The following is a 17225-nucleotide window of genomic DNA, read 5'->3' as shown; positions in this document are numbered from 1 at the left end:
GCATGGATACTGGTGAAACCATGCATTCAGGTAATAACCTATAAAATATAAAATTGAAGTCTCCATCTGGTTGTTGAAGAATGAATCATAATAGCTAAGAAAGGAAACACAGATTTCCTCCATTACTAAAGTAAACTATATCCTTGGATGAGCAGCATTAATCTTAGCAACAAACACATTACTTAAGGAAACAACATATTAAGTCCACCTTCTTATCCAGTGGTTTTGTTGAGTGTTTTATCAACATTGCTGTGATTAGTTACTGTCTTCTTCTCAGGAAGAAGTCGACTGTGGTCCCATCCTTTATGTCAAAAATGTTCTCTAAAATACTTAAACCTCTTAATATTCTTTAGCTTTTTAACCTGTTTGCAAGAATACCCCATTTCTTTCATCATCAAAGGACATGCTTTCCTCTTGGCCTTTCCAAGAGTTTACCAGATCTTCTGCTTCTAGAGTTTGGCATACTTTGGTTATTCCAGAAGATTTGTAGCTATTTATCATGAAAAACAAATACATCAGATGCCTGAGCAGTCTGGCATTAAGTACTCTGGATCAGATATGGTATGGAAAATTTTACCCCCAGATAATAATATTGTGATATACCATTTTGCTACTTGTATATAGAAAACATATGTCTTCTGCATTGATTTGACCTTGTTATTTTTCTGGATTTGGTGCTGACTGATGAGACCCCAAATGAAAGAGGAAAAGTGTGAAATATCTGGTTTGAAAACAAAAACTTAACTTTGGAGATTCACTGGTAAACTCTGAAGAAAACATTGATTGATTCAGTGAGAGAGGCATGAAGTAAGGTCTGTAAGGATAGAAAAATCAGGATCCAGGAAGTTAAAGAGATAATCAAGGAAAAGAGGAATGTGTATCAAAAGTGCCTGGCAAATAAGTCAGCTTGTACTCTTAGAGAATACAGAGAAAATTGTAAGAAAGCAAAGCATCATGTAAAACTAGCTAAACAAAAATCATGGAAAGATCTTGGTAAGAACATAGAAGATAGATATCAGGAAGGTGGGCTGGCCTGGTTGGCCAAGTGGTTAGCATATCTGCTCCAGCTAATAGGCTGTGGATTCTAATCCCACCACAGGCGATGTTTGTGATTGTCCAATAACCAATTACCATATGTACTGTACTGTGCTGTGACCTGTGTCCTGGTGTGGTATGACTATTGATGTATGACCCACCATAAAAAATCAAATAAAAAAAATCAGAAAGGTGGCAAAATGTTCTGGATGCTATTGAAAAAGCTTAGCAGTTTAAGAAAGAGTACTCTAAAAGGAATCAGAGATGATAAAGGTGACATTAAACTGAATTTACAGATATTTTGGATGATGGGAGTAATTACTTCGAAAGATCGTCAAATGAAACAGGCAGTGACAGCATAGTATTAGGAAATACTCAAGAGGAATGCATTCAGGAATACATATCAGTACTTGAAGTATAAAAAGCCATCAAAAACCAGAAATGTGGAAAGGTAGTTGAAGTAAATAGTATTCGACTAGAAATGCTCAAATATGGAGGTATAAAAGTTTTACAGTGGCTGTACTGCATAATTCAGAAATCATGGTCAGAGGGTTGAATCCCAGATGATTAGAGTAAAGCTCTCATAGTGCCCATCTATAAAAAGGGAAATAAAATACACCACATGAGTTGTGAGGCATTATTACATTGTTCCAATCTTAACAGGTCTGTTGAACTGTATATAGGAAACAGTGCTCCTTGTCTCTTTATCACAAACCAGGAAAATTCCTACTGAGGAAAACTCAGTAGGAATTTGCCTACTGAGTGTTCTTGGTAAGATTTATGTGAGTATACTTGAGAAATGTCTAAGAAAAAATTGTGGAACGGAAACTTGGAAAAGAACAAGTTGGGTTCAGGCAAAATAGAGGTTGTCAGGATCAGATTTTCACTTTTACAAAAATAGTTGAGAAATCATGGGAATATCACATGGATCTGTATTTAAGTTTTATAGTTCTGGAAAAGGCATATGACAAGGTTTTCCAAGCAAAAAACTGTTCAAAATACTGCAGTTATATTCTGTAAATGGGACATTATATTGAGTATTACTTAGTATTGAGTTGTAAGTCATCAGTTACAATTGAACAAGGTACAGGAAGATGGTTTGATATTAAATCAGGTGTAAGACAAGGGTGCATGTTATCTCCTCTGTTATTCGTCATCTATATGGATCACATTATGAAGCACTGTAGTATTAAACCTGACATCAAAATTGGAGATGTTATTCCCAACTTCTTACTTTGTGCAGATGATGTCGTACTTCTAATGCAGTACAAGTCTGCATTTTTCCCTGACTAAACTGAATAACTCCTGTAATAAATTTGATATGAAAATCAGTTGAAAAGACAAAGAATGAAAATGGGCAGAAACATTGAAAACATCGACTGCATCCTGAATGGAGAACAAATAAAAATATTTCAGCTATTTAGGCACAGTTTTTAGTGACGATAGCAAACTGAATATGGAAATGGAACAGAATTAGCAAAGCTGGTATATTAGGAAGTCAAATTTATATGGTATAAGAGAGAAATTAATCAAAAACACTGAACTTGCTGTATAGAGGACAGTGTTCAAACCAGTTTTAACATATGTATTTGAGAGCTGGATTAGAAATAACATCACTTGTTCAAAGTCTGGAGACCACAGATGTGAGAGTTCTGAGAAAGAATAAGGGATTGAACAGATGGCATCAATGACAGTATCATATTAAAAATGAGAATTATTTGGCAAGAGTTTTGGGAATATTTTAGCAAAGCTAATTTCACTTAGCTCTGCTTAAAAAAGGCCCAGAGGAAGATGATGGAAAGATGAGAGACTTGATGGATTCTGTTTTTTGATTTCCATTCTGTAATTTTTCATGGATTCTTACACTTATTTTGGTTATTTTGATACATGTTGCTTATTGTTGTGAGTAGCTGTATACGCTTGGATAAAGGATTAAACTAAGAATATAATTTTTTTTGGCATCTTTAATTTATAGCTTTTGGAATGTTTAACTTCTTGAGTATGATACTCTATATTTACTTGTCAGTCTACAATTCCATAAAAAAAAAAAAGTGATTACCTGATGGCTGGTTTTCCAGTTAATAAGTTATACAACACCTTTCAAAGCACAGTCTCTTTGTTAAACAACAATTAAATAAAAGATGTTTTGTGAAGCTCTTCATTATATTAATAATTTAACTTGCAAATAAGTCTTCGCTTGCATAGTATTTTTACATAACTACATAAATTTGATCTGCTTTTATTTGCCTTTTTACAATAAAAGCAGACAGCAGCTTACTAAATAGCTGCAAATTAAAATCGCTGACAAAAGGCATATGCTGCTTTAATCAAGTCTGCTTGTGTCTTGATAGTAGAAATGTGCAGATCCAGTTAATGATGGATAACATTTTATCAATGGATTATTACATTGTGAGCATGATTGGCTCACAATTATATATTGAATTATAGTGTTAATGCACTATAACTTTATAGGCTTTCATCAATGAATTCACACACATAATATTACACAGGATAATTCTCCATGGGATAATTTAATCCTACTACCTTGAGCAACTATTATAACCTTGTAAGCAAAAAATTTAGTCTACACTCTTGCTCAATCTCTAAGGTTGGCCCCTAGTTCTCCCACCACCAGACCTGTTCTGAAAAATTTCCTCTATTAATCCTGTAACCATCACTGACATAATTCATATCATACCTCTATTTTTAAGCTCATTCACTGACAAGTCTCTAATGACTCATTTGTCACTCATCAGCAAAAAAAAAAAAAGTCTAGTCCTTATACTCTACTCTTGTTAATACACAACTTTCAGAGAGTGACACCTTGTTTTCTTCCATCCAGTCACTGAAAAGTTTCCTTAACATCCATTCTATAAAACTCCTGTAGTAATTTACATTCTATCATATTTCTATCGTATTCCCTTTTTTCTGCCTATCAGCTTATACTTTGTAACCCACATACCTTTAGTCGGTACTCGCTGGGAACACTCCATGTACCAGTCATCATTTTGGTCACTTGTCTCCAAATCCATCATTTCCTCAATCCCAAGAAATCCAGGCAACTAAATCTGAATTATAATAAATCTGTTTAGTAATCTGAATGTAGTTATATCAAAGTCTTAAAAATGTTAGTATGGGTTCTTGACATCCACATGATCCTTTGAGCTATTTTGCCCACAGAGCTCTTTATTAGCACCTCATGCCCTCTTTGATTCAACTCCACTGTATATTATTCTCTGATGTCTTTTCATTCTTTTTTTAATCCATGTCATCAGTTTCATGCCTATCCTCATTTGCTTCAACATAATTAATAGGCTTGCATGTAGCATCCTGGTAAATTCTTTTATAAGTAACAGCAATATCATGGTGTAGTAATTTCTTTTATTTTTTTATTTTATTTTCCACCAGTTTATCTGGTGTTTATCATCCTGCAAGCAGGCAAATCGGCCCCGTGAACATACGCTTCTACAGCCAAAAAAATATCCCCTCTCAGCGACAGACTAGGCGACAGGTCGGTTGGGAGTGGTACTAACAAGAAGTCACATCTAAGTAACACGCGGACCCTGCATAGGAAGTGGGAATAATGCGTAGTGAAAGAAGAAGAACATCTTGAGTATGATCCACAATTGGTTCCTTTGTCAAAGGCTTTCTGGTAATCTACAAATGTTATGTGTTTCCATGTTGAAATCACAATTCTTCCATTAGGATTTTTAATGTAAAAATTGGGTCAATACATGATTGCTGTTTATGGAAGCAATTTTGTTCACAAAGTTTATCTTCTATATATGATTTAAATTTTGAAGTTGATATTTTGCATATAACTTGTAACCACTATTTAAAAGAATTGTTCCTCTATAGTTTTCACAACTGCACTTATTACTTTTTTTTATATATTGGAATGATAATGCTTAATTCCAACTTTCTGGTATTTTTCCATGCTGAGATGTAAAATAATTTTAAAAGTCATTTGATCAAGGATGCCTGCATATTTAATAAGCTCTTTATTTATTCCATCTTCTCCAGGGGATTTTTGTGATTTACTTGGATGTATTTTATGTTGGATTTCATGTAATGTTATTTCTTTCACTATATAGTAGTTAGCAGTGATATCAGATTTAGGTTCATTACTATCTTGCCATAAGTTTTGGAAGATGTCTAACAGGTTTTTTTCTCTGATTATTTCAAATTTAACTTTTTCTTTTACTTCCTTATTCATGTTTCTTAGAATTTTGTATGTATTTGGTCTCTTCACTGTAAGAACTCTTTTTAATTTTGCTATCAGTTTGCTGTTAAGAGATATCATGTTTCTCTATTTTTTTTTCCTGCAAGCTTTTTTTTTTGTATTTATTTTGTATTTATCCATTGTTTATATACTCTTGTTTATATGTTATTGTTTTTGATTATTATTTCAATATCTTCATTCCAGTTTCTCATTCCTCTTCTCTTCTTTCATTTACTTTTTGTTCCAAGTCATTTTGTTTCTGCACTTATCAGTATGGTTCTTAAATTATTCCATTTCTTTCTATTGATCACCAGTTTCTTTTATTTGCTCTAGTTTTTCATTTATCCCTTGCAAATAGAGCTAATTAATACTTCTGTCATCCAAGAGTTGAATTGAACTTGAAAGGATTCCTGGGGATTTCTATTTTTGCATTGATTGGTTGAGTTTAAACTATCTTGAGGGTATTCTCAAGTTTTCTTGTAATAGATAATGATCTGGCTCTATTTATGCACCTCTGAATGCCTTGCTATCTAGGTATCATGTTAGCAGTATTATGCATCTTGTTTCCCAAGTGAATTTGTGGGAGTCTTTAGGCTTGAAAAAAGTGTTAGTAATTTTCATTTATGATGTGTGTAGAAATCTCTAACTCTATATCCATTTCTATTACATGTAGCTTCGCCATTTATTCCTATATTTGTACCAGGTGGAATGTTCCCTCTGACATTGAAATTTCCCATTATTAATAGATAGTTATTTGGGTTTAATTTATCTTTTATTTTTTGTAAATCTGAATAGAAGGCATTGTTATCTTTCTCTCTTCCTTCTTCTGGGTCATAAACACCAATAATAGTCAGGAAGCCATGACTTATTTTTAATTTTAGTTCTAGTTTTCTCTAGCTCCAGTATTTGACATGTAATTTTAAAAAAATTTCATTTATGAATAAAAATCATTACTCCTGCTTTTTGATCTTCCTTTTGACTCCATTGTACAGGGTGGCCATAAAATAACTTTCCCTCTTTGGAGGCATCTGTAGCTAAAACTAATAAACGCAATGAGACCAAATTTTATATTGAGATTTTTGAAGGCATGGGGAGATGATTTCTGCGGGAAAAAAAAAAAGTACCAAACTCACCGATAGGGGGAATTTTGGCGCTGGTGGAGCCAAAAACAAGCAGATAATTGCATTAAAGGCAGATAAAATGGAATAATAACATTTCGATGGTGTAAATGACAGCCGCATCACTCATTCCAGCTGGATATGTGGCACGTTACAATGATAATAATAATAATTAAACTAAAACAACAACTTCCAAGAGACAGAAATTAATGTAGTGATTGAACTCACAGGAAATAATGTTTTATTCATCAGAATCAGGGTCCCCTGGACCACATACATGATTTTCAGTGTGCTGACCTTTCTTGTGTACAACAAATTGCATCTGGTGTGCGACATGCTCTACAGCTGAGCATGTCTTACTGTCTCTTCTTGCACTGCTTTCCATTGTCTGCCAGGTCTAACTCCTAGCGATCCAGTTTCTTCAAACTTCTTAATCATAGCTCTCAGTGCTACAGCTGACATAGGACCTATACGCAGGTTATGAAGTCTTCTAAATTCCCAAAAGGCTCCTACGGCATTGCACTGTTTAAGGTAAAACAACTTAACAAAAAAAGCACGCTGATGCAAGGTAGGAAGCATATTGAGCACAATTCGTCAATCATTCAAATAACTGCCTGAACGTTCCTAATCCCTTTTTAAGTGGGATTGTCACATACGCACAGTAAAATTTGCATCATCCTTTTTACCTGCGTTTACTGCAAATATTTGACTGCTTTCGGCTCCGCCGGCACCAAAATTTCCCCTATCAGCGACTCTTGGTACTAAATATTTTTTTCGCGGAAATCATCTCCCCATGCTTTCGAAAGTCTCAATATAAAATGTGGTCTCATTCCATTTATTGGTTTTAGCTACAGATGTCTTCAAAGAGGGAAAGTTATTTTATGGCCACCCTGTAGATAAAGATGTTATCTATATCTACAGTGGAGTCAAATCTGTTTCATTTGAACCTTTTTTTGTTTTTTCTTTGATTTTGTTATTTCTGCTAATGTAATGTTTCTCTCTCTTAAAGTTTTATCTAGATCATGGTATTTGTGATGAATACTTCTGATATTCCAAGTAGCAACATTCAAGATATTCTTGTTTATTTTCATTCTTTTTCCTTTCCTTGTCCTGCTCATATTCATTAACCTGTCTGAGTCATTTTTCAGAGTGACAGTCTGGTTTCTTTCATCCTTTGGCTTTGGAATAAGAAAAATATTTTAGCTGGGTTGGTTGCCAGCCATCCACAACCTAGTTTGGTGGTGGAACTGCCACCTTAGGGCAGTTTGTCCTAAGGTGGCAAGGTGGCAATTCTGTCCTAAGTCTCCCTTCTCTTGTTTATACCTAACCAAGGATTGGTACCCAATCTTCCACGTGGTTGCTCAGGCTCCAGAGATCACCATGTGGAGGTGAGAGTTAGATTGCAGAGGAGAGGCTAGGTGCAGCTTTTTAAGAGTATCGTATACAGACATACCCATCATACGACACTTTAGGTTCTAGACCACTGTTGAGTAGCTAATCACTCCTCCCTCTTTTTTTTTTTTTCACTTGTAGATGCATATAATGGTTTAATAACATTTTTAAGCAGTCATTATATGTGGAAATGATGTAGATTAAGTATTTATGTCAGATACGCTAACAAAACATTTGGAATAATTTTCACAAACAAAAAATTATTAAAGGTCAACTGGTTTAGTCATCTATCCACACATAAAAATTTTTCCATTTCGGCAATATGATTGTCATCTTTCTGGATAACTGTAGAATAAACTAGTGTGCCACTTTTCACTTTATTAAGAACTTTTTGTTTTTAATAACTATAATGACTACTTATGCAAGGTAAGTTTAACTTGTGGCCCTGTCTCAGTTTTTGATATACCATCATCACATTATGCATCTTCTTTTCACTGGAAGCAACTGCATCCTTACATTGAATTTTATCTGGCATTATTATTATTATATATGCATTATTAACAGCAATAAAATAAAATAATACTTATAAACAGTTTATAATTCACAGTGAAACACCAAAGCATGAGAATGTAGTGAGCAATAACATTGTAAATAAACATTTCATGAAAACCAAGTGCCAATTGAATCACGGGAGCAACCTGTTTCTAAAATCATTGTATGAGTGAATGCAGTGTTGTATAAATGGGCATTGGTTATAACTGAAAAAATTCATATGCAGCATTATAAATGGGCATTAGTCATTTTTGAAAAATGTCGTGTGAGAGGATTGTCTTAAAGCAAAGCATCATAAGTTAGGACATTAATGTATTTGTACTTCCTCCTTTGAATCCCAATTTAACAAACCAAATTCTACATTTATAGTACATAAGTCAAAACAGCTGTAAATTCAGCTGTGATAATAAGCGACATCAGAATACAATAATGATATCACAAATATCTATTGGCATGTGTGAACATCTGTTAGATTAATTTTGTCTCTTCATCCATATACAGGTTATTTCTTGGATTTGGCTAGCTGGATTTGATTGAAATTCAGCATATGGAATCCTTAAAAAATTGTCAAGGGTGGTCTGAAAAGTTCTTGGTCTCGACCATAGATGGCAACACTATTGGCAAGATTTTTTTTTTTTTTCAAAGTTGGTAAAGCATCCATGTGAAATTACAAGTCTTTCTATCAAGTAGTTTGTTTTATACAGCTGTCTGAAGCAAAAGTGTTGTCTGTATCCCTTGAAATGGATAAAATTGAGTAACGTGTGGTTATAAAATTCTTTGTAAAAGAAGGTTTAACCCCAAAAGATATTCATTCGAAATTCATAAAAGTTTATGGGCACTCTTTTCCTTCGTTTTCGACAATTAAGAAATGGGCTGAGTTTAAACATGGCCGTACCAGCCTTGAAGATGATCCACGTGAAGAACGTCCAAAAAGTGTAACAATACCAGAAATCATTGATCAAGTGCACGACATGGTATTGGATGACCGGCGAGTCTAAGTGTGTGAAATTGCTGAGACTATAGGCATTTCAAAAGAATGTGTAGGATATATTTTGAATGAAGAATTGCAAATGAAAAAGCTTTGTGCAAGATGGGTGCCATGCTTGCTCACAGTAGATCAAAAATGCACTCGCATGAAAATCTGTGAACAGTGCTTGGAGCATTTTAACAAGAATAAAACTAATTTTGTGCATTGATTTATTACTATGGATGAGACTTGGATTCACCATTACACATCAGAATCCAAACATCAGTCAAAACAGCAGATAAAAGCCAGTTATTCAGATCCAAAGAAGACAAAGTCAGTATTATCAGCTGGAAAGGTCATAGCATCTGTGTTTTGGGATGCTAAAGGCATTTTGTTTATTAATTATCTTTAAAAAGGTAAAACAATAACTGAGGAATATTATTCCAATCTTTTAACCAGACTAGACGAAAAAATTCGTGAGAAAAGACCTGGTTTGCAGAAGGAAAAAATCATCTTTCATCACAACAATGCACCTGCCTGCAAAGGTGTTTTGGCAGTGGGAAAATTTAGGGATCTGCAATATGAATTATTGGAACATCCGCCCTATTCCCCAGATTTGGCTAACTCTGACTTCTATCTCTTCCCAAAACTAAAACTCTTTCTCGCTGGTCAGCGTTTTTCTTCGAATCAAGAGGTGATTGCAGCTCTTCTTATTGAGAACCACTATAGGGACCCAATAATGATGCTGGGGCATCGCTGGAATAAATGCATTAGTCTTAAGGGAGATTATGTTGAAAAATAAAAATAATTTTGAAATTATGAATTCGTTTTTTTATTGTTAGGTCAAGAACTTTTCAGACCACCCTTGTTTGTTTATTCACCTCTCATTTGGTTACATTTGGACCATTTTTATTGCCAAAAGTTAGTGAAACAGCTTGGAATTATAGTAACATCTCTGCTCTGTTTGGATAGAATTTAATGAAATTTGATATTTAGTATCTTGAGTAAATTTTTTTAAGGTCATTTTAGGTTTGATTTCACTCAGTCTGAGTCTCAGACCATTTTTTAGTTGGAAATTTAGGCATAATAAACTTGTGCATATATATAGTACATAAGAGAAAAAAAAACTTATAATTCATTTGTTGTGACAATGAATGCTGTCACTACACAAGGATGCTATTACTAGGGTATTTTATGACTTTCTTCTGTCATTTCTTTACTTATTATTAATTACATTTTCTGCAGGTGTCGCTTTCATGCAGATTTTTGAGTTTCAAAGAATATTTATGAAAGTTGAAGTACTTATTCATGATTATTTGTAACTCTGTAAATCATCTATAACCCTCACATAATCTGCATTTAGAAGAGCTATTCTTTCATATTCATTCTTTCTTTTACTTGCAACATATCGATAGAATTCTTGTGGGTTGTCTTTAGCATGCAGAGCCAGTTTCTTTTCATACTTAAACTTTGCTTTCCGTACAACAGCTGTGATTATTCCAGCCTGCTGTTTATAAATTTCATAATGCACATGACCCTTTTGCATGTGGTATTCTTTCCGATCATTCTTTTCTTACGAATCTCTTGCTTAATAAGATTATACATCCATTTGACTTCTATCCTATTTATTCTTCGAACTCTTGGGACACACTCTGATATCGCATCATTTAAGTATTGTTTAAATGCTTCCCATGCACTGTTGATATTCTTCCCCTCCATCAACCGATCCCATTCTCAGTTGGTCATAATTTCCTGCTTTGTAGTTCAGCATGTAACCTTTTCTGAATGGAACATTCATAAACTTAGTCATTTTCCAAGTGAGTATCGCATGATCACTGTCACCAACTAGTTGCGGAATAGTTACCTCTTTAACCGAAACATCCTCTGACACTATAATCAAATCTAACACTCTTTGACCTTGAGTTCCTTCTGTCACTTGCTGCTTGAGGAAGTTGTCCCGCAACAGCTCAATAAATTCACTTTCATTCTTCTCATGAGATTTTACTGCTACCCAATGAATATTTGGATAATTAAAGTCTCCAATTATGATTAATCTTTTTGTCCTCAAATATTGATGACTGTCTTTTACTGAAACACAAATCCTATCCATAGTTTTGCTAATAAAACAGTGCAGTCCTTTCCTCTTCTTTGTTTGACAAACTTTGTGGTGCATGATCATTCTTACTTTCAAAATCTTTCATAACTGGTGGTTTAATTCTGATCTTGCTGTTCTTCAGTGGAATGAGGATAACTTTGTGAACTTACTGCTGCCACAATACAATGCTATGCTGATACTCACAAGAAATATTTCTCTTCGTATGCTTAATTTCCCCTTACTGTTGATAATACCCAGATCCCCCAAATATGATCATACTCTCTTTTTTGGCTGATTTTTGTCCCTGTCCTTTCTCATCTTCTCCAGCCTTCAAGAAAACAAGATGTACTTTTCCATTTAAGCACTGATAAAGCTGCTGACAGTATAAATCTCAAATTCACCTAAATGACTTCCCCTCTGCTTACACATTTAGGGGTGGTGCATTTAAAATCTCCAGGGATGCTTGATACTATCCAGAACAGGGAAAACCAGTTAGTTAATGATCCTCCCTCTCTCACAAATTCACTCCAGTCACTCTCTTATAGGTGCCCAGTTTCTTCCTTATGTCTCCTCTGTAAGTATTTTCCTGGACAGTATTCTGCTGAGCTGGTCACCTCCATTTCTTTATTTTCTACTAAGAACATGAGCAGCTGTTAATCTACATTAATTTACTCTCCAGCATATTTGTATACGTATTTGAAGGAGGTAAAACCCAAATTTCCAGTGAAGAATTCTGAATGAGATAGGTTAACTTCACTTTAGAAATTATTTTCTAAGGTAAATATTTAATTATCATCAATGAAACTTCTTGAGTAACAGAAACATAAGAACACTGCATCCTAAAAAAATGCAACTGTGCAACATTTCTATTTATTTTTTATTTTTAATTAATTTAATTTTAATTGATGCAATATTATGCTGTTAAATAGTAAATTTTTGGCACCGATATTAGCCAGGAAGTATCTACCTCCAACTGAAACAGTCACAAATACATATGCAATAAATTAAGCAAGAAGTAAATAACTAAAGTATCTTAAAACCGTAATTAATCATAAGTGTCTATCTTAAACTTATATGACTGTTTTTTTTCTTTCTGTCACTTTTTACTTTCATTAATTTGGTATGTAATGTGCTAACTCAAGTATTTAGACTTTTTTTAACTCTTTGCTAGAATAACAGATTAATGGTCTCACCATCTACTTCAGGCAATTTGGCGAATCAAAGAATAACTACTTGGCAACCTCGGTATGATAATTTTATATGAGTATAGTCATCTATTTAAATCAATGTTGATAACAATTTTGTTACTCAAGTGTGTGAATTTTTATTAAAAATTTTGACAATCAGGGAAATATAACTAAGACTCATAACATTTATTTTACATTTGTTGGAGATCTAAACAGCAGACTAGGAAATGAATCCTAGGCATATAGAAATGTTTGGGGAAAATTGTAAGTACTTGAATTTCTTGTCAGGACATGGACTGGTCATCAATAATGTTGTGTTTCAACATAAAAATTTAACCATATTCACATGGAGAGAAGACCCAAGAAAGAAGAAGTCTTATTGACTGTATTATTGTTAATAGTGATATCTTCCCATTGGTTCAGGATACAAGAGTATAGAGGGGATTTCAAATTGAAAATAATCATCAGTTAGTTTACAGCAGGATAAAAATGAATATCATATTGAAAATAAAAATATGTAACAAAGTTTTAAAAAAGAATTAATGTTGAGCAGTTTTTACAGGTGAACTATCAATTCAGTTATACAAATATCATTCAAGAAAACATAAAAGAGTTTGAAAAACAAGAAACAAACCTTGGATTCTCAGTGGCAAACTATGAAGAAAACATTGATAATCAGAAATTTGATTTCATTGATGAAACCAGTGATGTCTGCAAGGATAGAAAAATCAAAACTTCAAGGTGGACACAAGAAGTTTGAGAAGTGGTCCAGGAAAAGAAGGCATGTTGAACCCTCCTAGCAATTCATTCAGTAGACATACTAAGAGAATTTAGAGAAAAATGCAAGAAAATGAAGCTATTTGTAAAATATGAGGGTGGTCTGAAAAGTTCTTGGCCTAACAATGAAAAAAACGAATTTATAATTTCAAAATTATTTTTATTTTTCAACATAATCTCCCTTAAGACCAATAAATTTATTCCTGCAATGCTCCATCGCCATTATCCCATCCCTATAGTGGTTCTCAGTAAGATCTGCAAAATACCCCTCTATAACTGTAATCACGTCTTGATTCAAAGAAAAATGAAGATCAAACTGTAGCATCTATGCAGAATACTTGTTTTATAAGTTCAGTGTAAAACCTGTTGAACAAATAAAATATTTCAGTTATTTAAGCACAATTTTTAATGAAAATGGCAAACTAAAATGGAAATAGACAATAGAATAAGCAAAGTTGGTACAGTGGGATTCTGGTTGAATAGATTTTTATGGAATAAGAAAGGAATTAGCCAAACAGTTAAACTAGCATTGTTATCACATCCATTAAAATTGGTTTGAAGACCAACTTTTACTTATGGATCTGAGCGTGAGATTAGAAAGAAACCAATTAATTAAAGTCAGACCATTTGAAAGTTCTGAGAAAAATTAGGGATTGAAGAGACTGCATCAATGGCAGAATCATATTCCAAATAAAGATAATAGGAAAGAATCTGACATTGTTAGCATTCAGAAATGTGTGAGCAGAGGAAGTATGGTCACTTAAAAGAGGAAAGATTAGTGACACAGGTATTTGATGGCAGTTAAAACTGGGTAACTTTATGCAGCCAGAAGTGTACAGTGCTGACAAGTGATGCATTGGAGATAAATTGTGTGTTGCACACATCATGTTGATAACTCTTCAAATTCTGCACTCATTAGTTGTACAATCTCTTTTGCATCTACCACCCAACAGAATATCATTCAGTAAAGTTATTCTTTCTCATTCATTCTTTCTTTTACTTGCTGCATAACAATAGAATTCCTTTAGATTGTCTTTAACTTGTAGGGCCTATTTCTTTTCATAGTCAGACATCTCTCTCTGTATAATATTTAAAAATCTTCTGGCCTATACTTTATATGCATATGGTATTCATTCCACATCATCTTTTCTTGAGAATCCTTGCTTAATAAGATGGCATATCCGTTTCATTCCTACGATTCTTATTCTTTGAACACTAGGTAGGCATTTTAATATTGCATCGTTTAAATATTTTTTCAATGTTTGCCATGCTCTATCAGCATCCTTCCCATCCAGCAACCGATACTATGGGACTGATTCTATTATTATTCTCAGTTTTGTTCATAATTTACTGAACAATTTTATATATGGAACATCCATATATCTGGCAATTTCCCATATTCTTCACTCTCACCTCACATGCTTCTCTTGATGGGTCGTTGAGTTTTGCCTCTACTTCCCATAAGCTGTAAAATCTTACTTGTATTGACACTGTAAGTCTTAACCATCTTAGCAGTGTGGTCCCTAAACTTTGATTCTCTGTCCACTGTTCCCCCCCCCCACACACACACTACCACCACCACCAAAGTCTATCTTCATAAACTATTTATAGCAAATTTCCATAACCTTGCACTTAGAAACATTAAACTGATACTCTTTTAATGTCTGCCCATAGTCTGTATCCTTATCATTCACTTCAATGCAGCATTATTTACTGATGCTAAGTTAAAGCAAGCAATAAGGGATCCATGTGTTAAGGCTAAAGTGCTGAGAGGAAATCATGTTAACAACACTGGAAAAGGATTAAAAACTATTTTAATTCTTCCAGTATTTCAGAGACATCTTCAGGAAGTACAAGCTAATACTTGGAAAATGGAAAAGGATTAAAAACTATTTTAATTCTTCCAGTATTTCAGAGACATCTTCAGGAAGTACAAGCTAATACTTGTACACAAAGGCAATATAAAACTGAAAGAATCACTTGGATGTAAGACTAGAGTTCTACCTAGTTGGGGCACTCTCTGTTGGGTGTATATAGTGTTAAATTGTGAATGAAACTATGTTGTGTAATTTATTTATTTTTTTCATTCACATTTAACATTGCTTATTATGTATTAATCATGATTTGTATAAAAATTATTTATTATTCCTTAATTTAGGATTACTATTTAAATATTTATTCTAAACTTAACCTACTATTAATTTATTAAACAATAATATCTGTAGAATTTATGATAACTAAAATATATATATGATGTAACGAAAAGTATTATTATAATTAATTGTATACGTAATGAAAAAGCTGATTAAGTAGCTCAAATATTCTGTTTATTCTTATTTGTGAAAATTTAACATTATGTAATCACTCATGTAGTAGTAGAGCATTGTATTACATTAGCCAAATGTTTGCGTTTTTTTGTTGTCATGGAGACGCATGAAATAAACAAGCACGAGTCGAAGAGAGCGTGACCTTCGGACTGAAAGGAGAGAAAAGAAAATATAAGGTTTTTAATTAGAGAGAAGAGAGGAAGTTTTTGCGGAGCGGAAAGGAAGGTAGGATACAAGCAAAAGAAGTGGAAAAAAATTATAAATTCTTTAGGGCAGAAATTCATGAGAATAGTGTTTAGAAGTGAGCCAAAACATAGTGAATCATATACTTAGCTGCAAGTGAAGTCAGCTGTTGTTATAGAAGAAAATTAATGCCGTATTCGGATGAATAAAGAACTGGACATTCAATGGAAAATTCTGATTAGTTCCAGTTAATCTAGGATTACGTCTTAATTCTATGTTGCCCTGAGAAGAATTATATTGAATTTAACTAATTGGAGAAAAGTAGACAAGGAAAGATATCAGTGCCTTATTGATGTGTTTTTTAGAGTAGTGAAGCGTGATTAACAGTAATTCAGTTAAATCGTTGGAGAATTTTTATTAATGTGTTCCACTAGCGTAAATAAGTTAATTCATAAGTGTGCTCACAATTAATTGATGTTTTGAAGATTGTATCTGGTAAGAGTAGTCATACTTGTTTGTTTATTCTAACATTAACATATCTTCGAAGTTCAAGGTCCAAAATAAGATTGCTTGGAATATTGTCTACCTTGATTAGTTTTTGCTGTGAATTTAAACATTAAGTGCAGCTGATAGATATGTGGAGACTGAACAAATAAGAAGTTTGGTTTTATTAACTTGAGTTAAGAAAGCTTGTGATTTTGAAGCTGTGAATTGTATGTGAAAGTTTAGAACATTGAATTGGCATGAGTGACTTAGCAAGATGTATTAAGTTGATTGTATTGTTTCATTTTAAAGCAGAATTCTTGTATTTAATATATATCATATATTAAATGTTTTATTTTGTTAATCTAAATATTGTGTTTGCCTGAATTCCTTTTTATTGCACCGTTCATAAATATTCGAATCATGCGGGAACCCCAAGTGGAATAGTAAATAATTCGGCCTAAATAAATGAGGAGACTGCTAACTTAATTAAGAATTGATCCTACTATTTTATGTAGACTAATCTAAAATTAGGGTGGCGCAGTATAATTATAATTTTCCCTACTTTTGGATCGGTGATCAATTTGCAATTAGTTGTTATATTGATGAGAGTGACTTGAACCAAGATGGCGGATTTAGAACATAACATAAAAAAAGAACGTCACGACAATAGGAAGCCTAGGTTGTAAAATGGGATCTCTAGTGTGGTACATCTAACTAATGATAATTTCTAGCAGAGGGAATCACTGGCATCTACTATAGGTCTTAGGACTTATAGTAGATGTCACCGATTCCCTGATGCTATAAATCAGGGGTGTTCAACCTGTCAATCGCAGAGCGATTTTTGGTCGATCTCTTGCGTATTCCTCCTTACTTACAAATTTAAT

At 33.4% G+C, this 17225-nt stretch overlaps 1 protein-coding gene across 1 annotated transcript in view; it reads left to right on the top strand.

Moving 5' to 3' along the window:
* The window catches only part of LOC150101341 (solute carrier family 35 member F6-like), a 243151-nt gene that overhangs the window by 27709 nt on the left and 198217 nt on the right, over positions 1 to 17225 (top strand). Inside the window, exon 4 of the mRNA XM_090400695.1 lies at positions 12553 to 12626. Coding sequence (XP_090256821.1) covers positions 12553 to 12626 — 74 coding nt within the window. The remainder of the gene's footprint in view (positions 1 to 12552; positions 12627 to 17225) is intronic.

The sequence above is a fragment of the Typopeltis vanoorti genome, chromosome 11 (assembly GCF_054136105.1).
Source record: "Typopeltis vanoorti isolate ZY-2024b chromosome 11, IOZ_Tvanoo_1.0, whole genome shotgun sequence".
Lineage (NCBI taxonomy): Eukaryota > Metazoa > Arthropoda > Arachnida > Uropygi > Thelyphonidae > Typopeltis > Typopeltis vanoorti.
The sequence above is the reverse complement of the archived record's forward strand: the minus strand, read 5'-3'. Positions and strand labels throughout refer to the sequence as shown.